Genomic DNA, 14,935 nt, shown 5'->3' with positions numbered 1-14,935 from the left:
TTCAAATGTTTCCTGTGATCATATTTTTGAATTCTAATTTCTAATCCACTTTGCTATCCTTAACCTTTTTATAGGTGCATTTATGCCAAATTCAGTTATAATTGCTATGTATTTCCCTCCATCCTACTATACTTTGCCTTCATTCCCCCCATTCCCCTTTTGAGTCTGCTTTTGCTTCTGACCACTGCCTTCCTTAACTCACCCTCTCTCTCATCTTTTAACTCTTTTCCCCTCACTTCACTGTTGTGTAAGATTAATTTGGTATTTAATTGTGTATGTATATTTTTTTCCTCCTTTAACCACTTCAGATGAGTGTTGCCTGCTCCCCCATCCACTTCCTCCTCCATCGTGTTGTGTACCCAATTTATGTGAGATAAATTTCCTCATTCTTCCTATTCCTTCCCCCTTCTCTCACTGCATTTCTTTTCACCAGTCTTCCATTCTTCTTTCTGATATCATTCAATTCAAATTTTCTATTCAGCTCTGGTCTCTTCATCAGGAATGCTTGAAAGCACTCTACTTCATTAAAAATCCACTCCCTCTCACACAGATAGGATTATACTCAGGTTTTTTTTTTTAATAGGTTGTTCTGGTTGTAATTGTAGATCTTCTATCTTCTGAAATATCACATTCCAAGCCTTCCTTTTCTTTGCAGTGATAGCTGCCAAATCTTGTGTGATCCCAAATGGAGCTCTGGTACTTGAATTCTTTCTGTCTATCTATAGTATTTTTAACTTATTTGTGAGATCTGGATTAATTTTTGTGGTTCTTTCAAGAATTGACTAGTGAATTCTTTCAGTTTCTACTGTGCTCTGTAGTTCTAAGATACCTGGACAGTTTTCTTTTATAATTTCTTTAAGTGTGATGTTTTGGCTCTTTCATTGTTCATGGATTTCAGGTAGTCCAATGATTCTTAAATTATCTCTCCTAGTCTATTTTCCAAGTCTGTTGTTTTTTCTGTGTTATTTGACATTTTCTTCTATTTTTCAGTCTTCTGATTGTTTTATTATTTCTTGATGTCTCATGTAGTTATTAGCTTCCAGTTGGTCAATTCTAATTTTTTCTTTTGCTTTTTGGAGGGCAGTTGAGGTTAAGTGACTTCCCCATGATCATATGGCTAGTTTTTGTGTTAAGTGTCTGAAGCCATATTTGAACTCAGGTCCTCCTGAGGGTGGTGCTCTATTCACTGTGCCGCCTATTCACCCCAGTCAATTCTAATTTTTAAAGGAGTTATAGTCTTCACTAAGATATTTGTAGCTCTTTTACCACGCTCAAGCTGTTAATTCTCTTTTCATATCGTTCCTATTTATATAGCTCTCATTTCTCCTATTCTTTCCTCTGATATTATTTGGTTTTTAACTTTTTTCTTGCTCTTTTAAAAAGTTTTTTTTTTTTTTAACTCATAAGCATTTTTACTAGACCTTCATCTAATTTACATTTTTCCTTGAGGCTTTGATTTTAGATATTTTAAGTTGTCTTTGTTGTTTCTCTGTCTTGAGCTTCCCTGTCACCATCAGCTCTTTGTGGTCAGACTTTTGCTTATTCTTCCAGCCTAATTCTTGACTTTTGACTTTTGTTAGTAGTGGGTTTTACATTTCTGGGGAGGGAGGGATGTCTGGCCTGAGCTTTTGGTCTCCTCATGTCCTGCTTCTTTTACAATTCAGGCTGGTGGGGGTCTGCAAGCTTTCAGTGCTTTAAAAATTTTGTAATCTGGTTTGTTCTGTGCACTCTTGTTCTGAGCTCTGCAAGTTGCCGACTCAGATTTGATATAATGGATTATGCATGGTGGAATTTCCATAGACTGCTGCTGGAATCAGTCACTGTTAAGACTACTGGGAAGTTCTGCAGGTTCAGAGTGACTTAGCTGTTGACTCACCTTTGGTCTAGGTCTTCTTCCCTCTTTTTCCCACTGTAGGTTTATGTGTTGGGCTAAGGGCTAGAACTGAGTCAGCACTCTTTTCCTGGACTCAGAACCACCCAGCTAAATTTCTGCCACTTGTTCCATGCCTGTTCTCAGCTAGGGTAGACTCAGGCTACCTCCCTAGAGCCACTTTTCTTTGCTCTAAATCTGACCAGGAACTAGGGAATGAGTGATAAATGTACCAGATGGCACTCATTCCTCCATTCAGAGCTACTTCAGGAATCCCTTGAATCTCTTTTTAACCCAATGCTGTCTGCCTCTAGTGCTTTCTCGGTATGCTTTTCATCTCCAGGAACTAGAATGCTCCCGGCTAGCCCCCAGACCCCCCACCTCCCCATTCCAGCTGCCATGGACTACAAAAATAACTCACTTTTTCTTTGGTTTTCAGATTATAATTGTTTGTTCTGTTTTCTAAGTTGTTGTGATGGTAGTATGCTGAGCAAACTAGATTTCCTCTCACTCTACCTATCTTGATTTCACCCCATAGTTTCTAATTTGATCAAAACATAAAGGCAGTATGGCATATAGTCAAAAGAATGCCAGACTTAAAGGCAGGAGATTTGGATTTGAATCTTGGGCAAATTACATCATATCACATCTCTGTAGCACCTAGATGGACCCAGATGATGAAATTATCTTCATTTGTAAAATGGGGATAATATTAGCTCTTATTTTACAGACCTGTTGTGAGGAGCAAATGAGATACCATTTGTAAAGTGCTTAGCACAGTACTGAGCACAAAAGAGACACTTAAAAACTTGTTCTCTTCCTCTTTTTCCTCATCTATAAGATAGGGAGGGGTGGGGGTGATTTTGCCCTTATTATTACTTAGGTCTCTTCCAGCTTTAAATGTTAATGACCACCTGAAGTATGATATAATGTGCATTAAAATTTAGCAAATAAACCAAGACATATCTTCCTCCATTTCTAAATTCAGTCCTTTTTGAATCATACATGCCATATCAAGTTACCAAGTTTACTCTGAATACCTTTTAACTCTAAGAAATGCAACACCGCACACTGAACCATTGCAATGTACTGCTTTTTATTCAGTTAAAACACATATAGCCCTCATTGTCAACATATATGTGTATATGCATATATGTACATATATATACACATACACACATACATTTATATACATATATTTAACAAAGCACAATGGGAAGTGCTTTCCTAGATTATTTATTTGATTCTGTAGAATACAAGGTTAAAAAGCATAATGAACTGAATTTCTACATCATCTTTTTGGTCTTCAAGCTTCTCAGTAGTGTAACCACACTACCAAGGACCCCTTTATATATATATATACACACACACACACATACAAACACACACGCAAAGAACCAGGACTTGTGGAGAATATTACATAGATAAAAGCCTTGGCAATGACATGCCATGCAGGAAAAGCTCTAGCTATGAACAAGTACAAAAATTAGTCAAAATACTCTTTAGTCCATTCTGGCTTTGCATAATTATTGGAGGAAGTAAATTTAAGACATTTCTTGTTAAAGGCACTTTGAGAGCAGTAATAAAATACTTCTTTGAACTTAATTCAGTCCAATGTTCTTGTTCCTTTTCTTACATTTCTGCCTATAGTGGTACAATTTCATAAAGGCAGCTGTAATGAAGAAAAATAGTTAACATTTAATACAAATATTAAAAATATGAAAACAAATTAATACACCTCTTGAAATAGCTTTTGGTCCATGTGAAACAAGAAACAGCATCAGGACAGTAATGTTTCACTGAATGCTGAGAAAACAACAAAACCCCAACCCGTTCACAAAAGCGATGTGCTCTAGTTCCAGTGTGTGGATTTGTCTCAAAGTATAGACCTCCCTCCACGCCCCCCCTGCTCCATTTCAAAAAATAGATAATTTTAAGCTCCAACAGATCTTCAAAGTCTGTTTTAACTGAAAAATTGCCATCACTATGATTAACTAGGAGTGCTATTTTGATGTGGTGACAGGAACCCTCAGAATGCATGAAAATCTATAACTCAGTATCCCGGTATCTAGCTGGCTGTCCGTAATATCCACGTTTGGAATGTTCTGACAATTGCTGGCGGTATTCTTCCTCTTCAATATCACTGCTGTAACTTCCCCTAGAATCCTGGTATAGTCTTGAAGGTGGTTTCTGAGGCTCAGGGGGTCTGGAACTAACAAATGAAGTGTTATCAGTTAACATAACCAATGCGTTTCTTCCTTTAAATCAAAGGCTCTTAACCACTTGGGGGATTGCTGTTGTTGTTGGCAGAATGGACCCTTTAGCAGTCTCATGAAGCCTATGGACTACAGAATATTTATTGCATATGTTCTTTTTATCCCCTCCCTCCAACACCCCCCCTACCCCCAAGGCCACAGTAAAATTTAGAGATGTTTCTCTATAGCTATAAATATATACATACCCTCCCCCACACACCGAAAAGACTACAATAAAGTTTAGATATATTTCTTTATAGCTATAGATATATACATATATAGACATATACTTTTTCAAACCTATTCTATGCCTGATCTTTATTTTATATATGTGCATTTTTTTTTTTTTCAAACAATTGGGGTTAAGTAACTTGCTCAAGGTTACACAGCCAGTTATTTCTGGCTGTGGTGCTAAGTATCTGAGCCTGGATTTAATCCTAGGTCATCCTGACCCTGGGGCCAGTGCTTTTGCTCACTGCACCACCTGGCCGCCCCTAAGCAATTGGGGTTAAGTAACTTGCTCAACGTTACAAGGCCAGTTATTTCTGGGTGGGTGCTAAGTGTCTGAGCCCGGATTCAATCCTAGGTCATCCTGACCCTGGGGCCGGTGCTCTTGCTCACTGCACCACCTGGCCACCCCTAAGCAATTGGGGTTAAGTAACCTGCTCAAGGTTACATGGCCAGTTATTTCTGGGTGGGTGCTATGTGTCTGAGCCCACATTCAATCCCAGGTCATCCCAATTCTGGGGCCGGTGCTCTTACTCTCTGTGCTACCTGGCCGCCCCGATGTGCATATTTCTGATTTCCTATCCCTCTTTCCTCCTCTACTTTACTTCTACCCACTACCTTGGCCTCCTACAACTTGCCTACCCTCATGCAAGGATCCCTCCCCTAGCCTCCCATTCCCAAAAATCTATACTATATATAATATATATATAATTCTATATATAGAAATCCCTTCTATACCCCTATTTTACCTATTCCCTCCCCCACCCCTCCAAAAACCCCTCCCTCCCTATGCTCCTACCATTTTATTTCTTCTGAATTTAAGACTTTTATACTCTTCTAAATATATATGTATTGTTCCCTCTTATACCCATTCCTTATAAAAGGAGGTTTCTAGAAACACCAGCCCTCCTCCCCCATCACATTCCTCTATATCAATTCTCCCTCTCACACCTCATTTGAATAAAATAATTACTCTTTAAAGCTGTTCCTAAATGGTTTTACTGTTTAAATTCGTATCATACTCATGTTTACACCATTCTTTCTTATAAACTACCCAATTATTGATAAGAATCTGTCCTGCATATATTCTTAATTGAAGGAGGTGCTAAATTTCAGTTAGAGATTAGTCAAACTAAAGGTAGGTATACTTTTTTCCCCATCTAAATTCATGGTGGACCCTAGGTTAGATGGTTTAAATGGTGGTGGTGGCAGTTGTATAACAAGGCAAAACCATTTTAAATTCATTTCTGGAAAGGGTAACAAAGCTAATATTTTTTCCTGAAAAAAAAATTAGGAATTATTTCTATTCCCGCCCAAGGTTAAATCGTTAAATTCGCGGCCCTTTGGGGAAGGTGGTAACTATAGCACGGACTCATACGAGTTTTGCTTTCATCTAGGTGAATTAGGGTTCTGACTTGATTTCCTGTGACAGGTTTGCCTGCCCTGGAGTGTGCAGATCTGATTAACAGCAAGGTGGATGATCTGCCAATTTCAGTTACCCACATCAGTGCGCCTCTTCATTGAGAATGATGATTCACATGAATATGCTACAGATTTTTCCCCTCTACTAGTGAGGAGGAAACTTCCATTTATTTTTATGCAACTGTAAATCTAAAATCTATATGGCACATTCATACTAAGGAAATTTGATTTTTTCCCCCTTTCTAAAAACTGGGAAACAATCCAGCATAGAGTTGGCCATGTTGTAAAACATTACTATACTTCTCAGTACTAAGAAGTATATTCCAAACACTAGTCCACTGAGTTTTATAACTTCTTTGAGGCAAAATTTAGCAATTGAATCCTAATTTTACAGGTAACAGAACAGAGATATCAAAAGGGTTAAAAGGTGAAATCACAGAAGAAAATCCTGTAAAAATCAACTTTAGGACCCATGAGTTCCTTTCTCACAGTGCTATTCATTTCATTGCCATTAAAATATGATTTCTCAGGGGGCAGCTAGGTGGCACAGTGAATAGAGCACCAGCCCAAGAGTCAGGAGGACCTGAGTTCAAATCCGTCCTCAGTCACTTAACACTTACTAACCCTGTGACATTGGGCAAGTCACTTAACCCCAATTGCTCTGCCTTCCCCCCTCCAAAAAGGAAAGAAAAAAAAAGATTTCTCTCAAATAATCCAATAGCTCATTTAACATTTCAGTGGTCCCAATGGAAAACAAATGAATGAATTTTCGGTATATTCACTGAAACATTTGACATCTCCCTTATTCTTAGGCATTTTTTTAGTCAGTCAGGAAATTAATTAGGTTTTTTTGAAAATAAATCCTCTCTCTGGTATTCAGAGGAACAGCAGAAACAAGAAACTCAATAAGCTCTAAATCTTTAGGGCACACAACATGGCTTCAGAGAATGGCAAACATAAAATTTGTAAACTGTGGCTCTTAAGAATATCACAGGGGCAGCTAGGTGGCACAGTGAATAAAGCACCAGCCCTGGAGTTAGGAGGACCCAAGTTCAAATCCAGCCTCAGACACTTAACCCTTAATAGCTGTGTGACCTTGGGCAAGTCACTCGACCCCAATTGCCCTGCCTTCCCCCCACTCCAAAAAGACAAGGGGAAAAAAAAGAACATCCCAGTAAGTTAAGACTTAAGGAAGACTAGACTTGCCCCTTACCTTGTGACCTGGGATGAGTTGGGGTCTGGTTTTGGTGCTTTGATGGGGACAGCATAGATGTCAGGATGCTTCTGAGCAATTTCAAGCTGTGATGAAAGATGAGGAAGTTAGAAAATTGGCCAGTGAACTTGAAGGGAATAGAGGCTTTCCTTCCTGCTTCCCTGACCCAGAGCAACCATACTAGTGAAGTGTTTGAAATTGATATCTAGGGGTGGATAGGTGGTGCAGTGAATAGAACACCAACCCTGGAGTCAGGAGGACTGTAATGGGAATGTAAATTTTTAAGATCTTCCCTGTCCCTAGGCTAAAGTGCACCTGGAGCCTGGGGTGGGAGGCTTGTTTTTCAGTAGATACTTCTTCATTGGCCAGTGAGTCAATAAAGTTGTTACATTCTCTGAGCCAGGAGAAGGCTATATAAGCCCTGATGCGAGGCTTTGTTTTGGGGGCTCACTTTGAGAAGTGTTCTGTGATTTGATCTGGATTCTGGGAAGCCGTTGTCCAGAGCCCCCCGGCTTTGAAAAACTCAGATGTTGATTTGGTATGGATGCAATGGTTGGACAGTTTGGAAAGCTGTCTACTTGATCTGTTTCTGTCTTGATAATTCTGCCTGTATACTTTTAAGTTCAGGGTGCTGACCTTTTTCCCCTGAATGAGGTAAACAATATATGTTTGACTGATTAAAATAAGCTTGTTAACACATTTTGAGTTGCTTTCCTTTAACAAAGCAGATCTAAGAACCTGTGTTGGCAGCAAACCATGAGGACGTTTGGGGTGCTTGCTGCTACAAGGACCTGGGTTCAAGTCCAGCCTCAGACACTTAACACACAAAAAAGCTATCCGTGTGACCTTGGCCAAGTCACTTAACCCCAACTGCCTTCCAAAAAGCAAAAAAAAAAAAAAAAAAAAAAAGAGAGAGAGAGAGAGAAAGAGATACCTGACAGAAGAAAGTCCTGTTATTAATTTCTAGGAAAGGAGGAAAAGTAGATTGGGCTATCTCATACTTTTCATGGGTGGGTTATATCCAGTGACATATCCAAATGTGAAAGATACCCATAAGTATTCATGCGTGTCTGTGGCAGACTTGACTGATAATGACAGGTATATATCCACTGAGCAAAACAAGCCTCCAAGACTTTTTATTTAACACTAAGAAAATTTTGTTATTTTCAGTAGCAAAGTTTTTTGAAACACTCAAGAATGTAAATTTATGTTTAGAGAAAATCATTTTTCCCCTCTTCTCCAACATTCAAATGGAAACCAATATTCTACCGAGCACAATTTATTCAAATGACTCTATATTCCACACACCAAATAAAATAGCCCAGGCAGGTTTCATTTTTTAAATCTATTTTACCCTTGCATTCTGTGCCTCTTGGAGTTCTTGCATTCTCTGTATCCTTGCCTTGTGATCCATCTTCTCGAATATTTTAACTTTGCCCAGAACTGACTTTGGAGTATTTTCAATTTCTTCCCCATTTCCTTCATCCTCCTCATTTTCTTGGGAAGGGAAAGTAGATGAAGAAGGCTTCAATATAGAACGTCCAAAGGCAGGTTTTAGAGGAACAGGTGGAGCATATGTTTTAGTGGCTGCCCCAGGAATTTCATTACTGGCAGTAACAGAATTGTTTGGTTTGTATTCATAGGACTTGGGAATATCATAGGGTTCATCTTTGTTTTGGAATTTGGCCTGCAAATAGCAAAAACATATTTAGCCTGAATTTTCATCATAGCATTATGGGTCTAGAACTGCAAGAAACCACAGAGTTGCTTTAGCCTAACCCCCTCATTTTACATAGGGACGCTGAGCCCCAGGTAGGTTAAGGGTGATTTGCCCTATACCATACAGACAGTGAGTTAAGAGGTAAAATTTGAATCTACTTTATAAGATCACAGATTGAGCTGAAAGGGACCTTAGAAGGCCAGGTAATTGAACATTTTTATTTTACAGAGAAGGAAAAAAGAGGCTTACAGAGATTGTGATTTGTCAAAGGTACATATCTACTAAGCAGAAGACTCAGGATTTGAACCTAGGTCCTCAAACTGCAAACCTTGATTCTAGCATCAGTGATCTTTCCAACAGATTATCTTTATCTTAACTGATAGTAGGATATTGAGGTACCAGACTGCCGTTTCAGTCACCTTGATTTCAAAACAGCCTATAGGTTTTAATTAACATTATATTGTATAAGTCATTAATGCTTTTTTGATCAAGGAAAAAAATTTTCTCACTTCTTTCCTATATTCTAAAAATATCAAAGTGCTGAGTTAAAGGGAAATATTTTATTCAAATGAAAATAAGTGTTTATGAAATAGCTTTGATTTGTGGTTGGAGAGGAGTCAGATGATATAAACCTATATTTCCTTGTATTTATTCTGTGCCCCTCATTACTCCATGTTACTTTGGGTGCAGACTTTTACAATCACAAAGAATTTTTTGAGAATAGCCAACTCCCAAAATGTGGACAGAGAGCTGCCATTTGCTAAAAAAAAAAAAAAAAAAAAAAGATATTTAGAGATCTTTAATTCCAAGATTCCAATACTCCTAACAGTTGTTTAAAAGATTAAAGGCCAAATATTTCCTTTCTTAAAAGTGCCTTTTATTCTTATGTTTTTCATTTCCTGATGTTGGGTTCCCTGTAGGCTAAAATAAAAATAATAAGACCTAATATTTATATATTGTTTTAAGGATTACATAATGTTATTTTAAAAGATACAGAGTGATATATTTAATTATATGTGTATGTGTATATGTATATATATGTGTGCTTGTGCATGCACACACACATACATATAAAATAGAGGGCAAGAAGGTGGCCCAGTAGATAAGAGTGCTGACCCTGAAGTCAGGGAGACCTGAGTTTAAATCTAGCCTCAGACACTTACTAGCTGTGTGACCCTGAGCAAGTCACTTAACTCTGCCTCAATGTCCTCATCTGTCAAATGAGCTAGAGAAGGAAATGGCAAACCACTCTAGTATCTTTGCCAAGAAAACCCCAAATGGAGTCATGAAGAGTTAGACATGAATGAAAAACGACTAAACAATAACTGTAGTAAAATAATCTCACTTGAATATATAATATAATAATAATAATAATACTATTTCTGTTTTTCAGTTAAAAAACAGCTGAGGGGAGATTTGAAACATGGGCCTTCCCAATCAAAGTCTAGGGCTAAATACAGTATGTTATAGTACAGTAAGTCTTGATCTTAGGGAAAAGCAGGTTTTTATTCTTTAAAGATTTATGGCTGAGATTAAGGTGACATTTTGGGGAGAATATGTTTCTTTTCTTTCCCATCAACATACCTTTGGTGGCTCGGGCTTGAATGCTGGGGGTGGGCTAGTATCCCTAAGTTGGTCTCTACTAGCAGCCCTCCTCATCTGACCCCTTGGCTCTGGGCTGGGTTTCCTTAAGCTCTACAAGAGATGAAGGTTCACTTACAACAAGACCATCAATGCAGAGAGACCTCTACTCTAAGTAACAGCTTTTCTTACTTCTTGGATGTTGTCTACTTTGTGTTAGGCTTAAAGTAGAGTCAGATTTTGAGTGGAACCCAGACATATATACATATTTAAAGTGTTTTAGAAGTATTTAAAAAATGTTAAATTTCGGTGCTTTTTAAGCAAATTTCTTACTCTGTGAATTGCTATAAACATACACTATTGGCGAACAATTTTCCCATCAGCGTTAAAAGTCTGTTCCAATAGAACACAAACTCTATGGAGATGAGAGACAAGTTTGAAGCCTCGAATTTAGTAGGATTAAAATTTTTTTAATTAAAAATTCAGGTTAAAATTGTATTTAGTTTACTTTTTATTTGGTCTAGACCAGTGAATTCACTAGTGGAGGGACATTTCTCCACTGTTTATAATTTATATATTCTTAGAAAGTTGCCAGGGGCACCAAGTGGTTAAGTGACTTGCCCAAGGCTACCCAGTCAGTCTTGACTGTGACAGATTGAGGACCTGGACCCTGATCTTCCTGAATCTAGGAATAGCCCTTTCTATCTCCTATTCTATATTATGTCTTTTATTATTAGCACCTAATGTTACTATTTCTGAACTTGACCTCAGAAATAATATAATAAAAGTCATATAAACTTAAAGATTTTCTTCTCTAAAAACCCTCCTCTTTCTAGTTTTATATAGTTTTTTTTCCTAGGAAGGGTGGCCTTTTTCACTCAATTTTATTTTCCCTTTTCATTAAACATATAGCAAATTCGCAAATTTCATTCATTGAATTAATTATAGAACAAATGAAAAAATCAGTAGCAATCACACATGTATATAACCTCATTTGAATAGATCGATATATGTGCGTATATATATGGTTATGTTCATGTGTGAAACATGTATATGCATGTATTGTATGCATAGACACATATATTAATCATAATTTGAAAAATCAAAATAGGGGAAGCTGATTGGAGAGAGATGGAGTCAAATGACAAACATGAAACACATGCTAAAACAGTATGATAAAAGAACATATAACTCTTTAGAATCCATACAACTAAAATCTTTGTTTGTATGTTTAGAAACATACAACACAGCAGAGCATATGACCACCTAGACTAGTGCTTCTTAAACTGTGGGTTGCAACAACAGTAAAAGGTTTCTGAATGCACAATGAGCAAAAATTACATTAAATTAAAATTAATTTAAAATCAAATATGTAATGAATCCAAGGTGTTTCTGGCAGCACTTTTGCCTGTGTTGCATTGCTCAACTTCGCTGCAGCCTTGGTTCCGAACACACAGCATGTGCACTTTGCACTGTGCATACCATCACTCCATGCAATGCCAATGAATGCTACCAAAACATGAAAAGGGGTCACAAGTAGGAAAAGTTTAAGAAACCCTGACTTAGACTATCAATGGATGTCTTTTGCTATCCAATTTAGTAACAAATGGTTACCAAAACTCTTCTGATTGAGGTAAAGCAGTAAAGTGAGGAAAGAAGATGAATCAAGGGAAAATAATCTTTTTTCCCACTTCACATTTTTTTTATTTCTTCTGTCAGTGGGCAGGGTTTAATTTAATTGCTGGGAGTGTTTATGTTTCACCTCTTCATGTTGCACTGGTTCAGATGAGCGGGTAATTGAAGAAACTTGGGGCTCCTCTGATGGCTCATCAAGTTCATTATCAGTGTATGCACCTCCTTCTCCATCTGTGTCTTCAAAGTCGCTGATCAAGCGGCTGTCACAGCTCAGATAGTCAGCACCCATAGCAGTTAAGTAGGACATTCGGTCATCCATATCATCATCCATTCCTTCCAGCTTGGAGATCAGGGAGGGAAAGAGGATTTTGTGGAGTTAGTAAAGTTTGTCAACATTGCTGACAGCTAATGTTCAAGAACAGTTTAAAGGTCACAGAGCTATCTTAAAACTAACTTTTCCTTGTCGGGGAAAGACTTCATAGCTACCTTTAAAATTTTAATATTCCATTTTAATGACTCTCCTTTTGAATTTTAAATATTGACTACAATCTTCAGTTCTATTTTTAGGCACAAACTAATTTCCTTGTGCCAATCTTCTTCACTCCAATCTGTACACCACCATAGATAGCCACCTATCAAAATGCAGCCAACTGATTCTTCATGGCCCAACTCAAATGCCCTCTCCTTTTATGAAGCTCTTCCTCCATTTCATTTCTACAGTACCAAGTTTGTGCAACATTCAGGAGAAACTTATTTATTACATATTGCCTTTTAGTGTCTTTTTAATTTTTATATAATTATTAGCTGTTACTCTTTAAGTTTTATATCTCTTTATTACTAAACTTAAGCTCCTTGAAGGCTGAAACCATATTATGTGCAACTTTGTATCTCACATAAAAGGACGACTTGTTTACATTTGCTCCAGAATAATGACATCCAGAAAACTAATACAGTTATATAGCTTACTAATGTCAATCACAAGAAACTAACAAAGAATCTGGATATCTTAAAATAGACACATTTCAATGTATCACAAGTATAAGATGATCACACCAGAGAATCCCAGGAATAGAAGTCACTGGGGGGCAGACCCCCCTTTTTTAAATAATATTTTTTCCAATTACATATAAAGACAATTTTAAACATTCATTTAAAAAAATATTTGAGTTCCAAATTTTCTTTCCCTCCCCCTCCCAAAACAGTAAGCAATTTCATATAGTTTATATATGTGCAATTATGTAAAACATTTCCATATTAGTAATGTTGTAAAAGAAGAAACAGAAAAAAGGGAAAAAAACCAAAAAGTGAGAACTAGTATGCTTCAGATTCTACCAGTTCTTTCTCTGGATATGGATAGGAATTTTCATAATGAACCCTTTGGAATTGTCTTGAATCACCAAAAAGTTACGTTATTCATAGTTGATCATCATACAATAGAATATTGCTATTACTTTCACTTTGTATCAGTTCATGTAGGTCTTCCCAGATTTTTCTGAAATCTGTCTGCTCATCATTTCTTATAGAGGTAGCTCTCCAGTCCTTTTCCTCTTCCAACCCTCCCATTAGCCCTTGGGGGTTTGTTTGGGGACTTCAGTAACTTCCCTTTGGCTTGCTTGCCACCTTCCCTTCTTTCTTCCCTTCTGATGAAAATGGACTTGGCCCTACATATACATTTTTATGTTAGAGTTGTTCATGGATTCTTTTTTCAAAAAATTATTACCAATTTTTATCAATTTTCATACAAGCAAAATATTTTGATTTGTGTGGCTTTTTTTTTTTTAGGGGGATGGGATGTCTTGCTGATTCCACACCAAAACTTGATAAGGGTTGGGTAGGGAGCAGTTTTACTTTGTTGTTCTTTCTCAAGTAACCTCAGGCATTAGAAGCTATACTAGTTTAAAATACTTCCAGTATTGACTTAGCTATTCTCAGCAATACAAAGATCCAAGACAGCTCTGAAGGACATATGATGAAGAATGCTATTCATCCCCAAAGAACTGATGGTGTCTGAATACAGATTGAAGCATATTTTTTTTTCCTTTATTTTCCTTGAGGGTTTTTTTTTTTGGTCTATGTTTTCTTTCACAATAAGAGTAATATGGAAATGTTTTGCCTGACTACATATATATACATACATATATATGTATATATAAAAACACATACGTATATATATACACATACATATATATATAAAACATATTAAATTGCTTGTCTTCTCAATGAGGGGTGGGAGTTAGATAAAAGGGGGTTAGCAGGGAGAATTTGGAACTCAATGTTTTAAAAACAAATGTTAAGAATTGTTGTTACATGAAACTGGGGAGAAATAAAATACTAAATATAAAGAAAAATATTTCCAGGAAGAAATTTTCTAACTACCCTCCTGTTACCTATTCCTTCCTTACCCCCCACCATTTAATGGTATTTTAAAAATTACATGTAAAGATAGTTTGCAACATTAGCTTTTCTAAGATTTTGAGTTCTATTTTTTTTCTCCTTTCTGAATTACCTCTCCCCTCCCCAAGACAGAAAGCAACCTGATATAGGTTATATATGTACCATCATATTAAACATTTCCACGTTAGTCATGTTGTGAAAGAAGAATCAGAACAAAAAGGCAAAACCACAAGAAAGGAAAAAAAGAGAGAGAAAATAGTATGCTTTGATCTGTATTCAGACTCCATAGTTCTTTCTCTGGATGTGGATATCATTTTCCATCAAGAGTCTTTTAGAATTGTCTAAGATTTTTGTACTGTCGAGAAGAATTAAATCTATCAAAGATGATTGTCATGAAATGTGGCTCTTACTGTGTACAATGTTCTACTGGATCTGCTCACTTCACTCATCATCAGTTCATGAGTCTTTCCAGGTTTTTCTGAAATCTGTCTGCTCATCATTTGTAGAAAACTTTTCAGAAGTCCCCCTGCTTCACTAATGAAATCTTCCCCTCCCCTATATTATTACCTGCAAGGTTACAGGGCAGATAAGCAAGAGGGCGTGTAATCTTTTTTTTT

The 14,935-nt window shown here is 37.0% G+C and overlaps 1 protein-coding gene across 4 annotated transcripts in view; it reads right to left on the bottom strand.

Moving 5' to 3' along the window:
* Positions 1-2,949: 2,949 nt before the first annotated feature.
* TJP2 (tight junction protein 2) overlaps positions 2,950-14,935 on the bottom strand; it is a 162,620-nt gene continuing 150,634 nt past the window's right edge. For 2 of the 4 annotated variants that reach the window (XM_069086967.1, XM_069086948.1), the window contains 5 exons: positions 12,052-12,264; positions 10,293-10,403; positions 8,343-8,675; positions 6,989-7,074; positions 2,950-4,082 (listed from right to left, as the gene is read on the bottom strand). In XM_069086967.1, coding sequence (XP_068943068.1) covers positions 3,917-4,082; positions 6,989-7,074; positions 8,343-8,675; positions 10,293-10,403; positions 12,052-12,264 — 909 coding nt within the window. In that variant the 3' untranslated portion in view covers positions 2,950-3,916. The remainder of the gene's footprint in view (positions 4,083-6,988; positions 7,075-8,342; positions 8,676-10,292; positions 10,404-12,051; positions 12,265-14,935) is intronic. The other 2 variants (XM_069086959.1, XM_069086975.1) reach the window with 2 other exon arrangements.

This window comes from Petaurus breviceps, unplaced genomic scaffold, assembly GCF_028583685.1.
Source record: "Petaurus breviceps papuanus isolate PSGF00001 unplaced genomic scaffold, PetGlider_PUasm1.0 118, whole genome shotgun sequence".
Lineage (NCBI taxonomy): Eukaryota > Metazoa > Chordata > Mammalia > Diprotodontia > Petauridae > Petaurus > Petaurus breviceps.
Note: the sequence above shows the minus strand (reverse complement) of the source record. Positions and strands in the feature narration are given on the sequence as shown.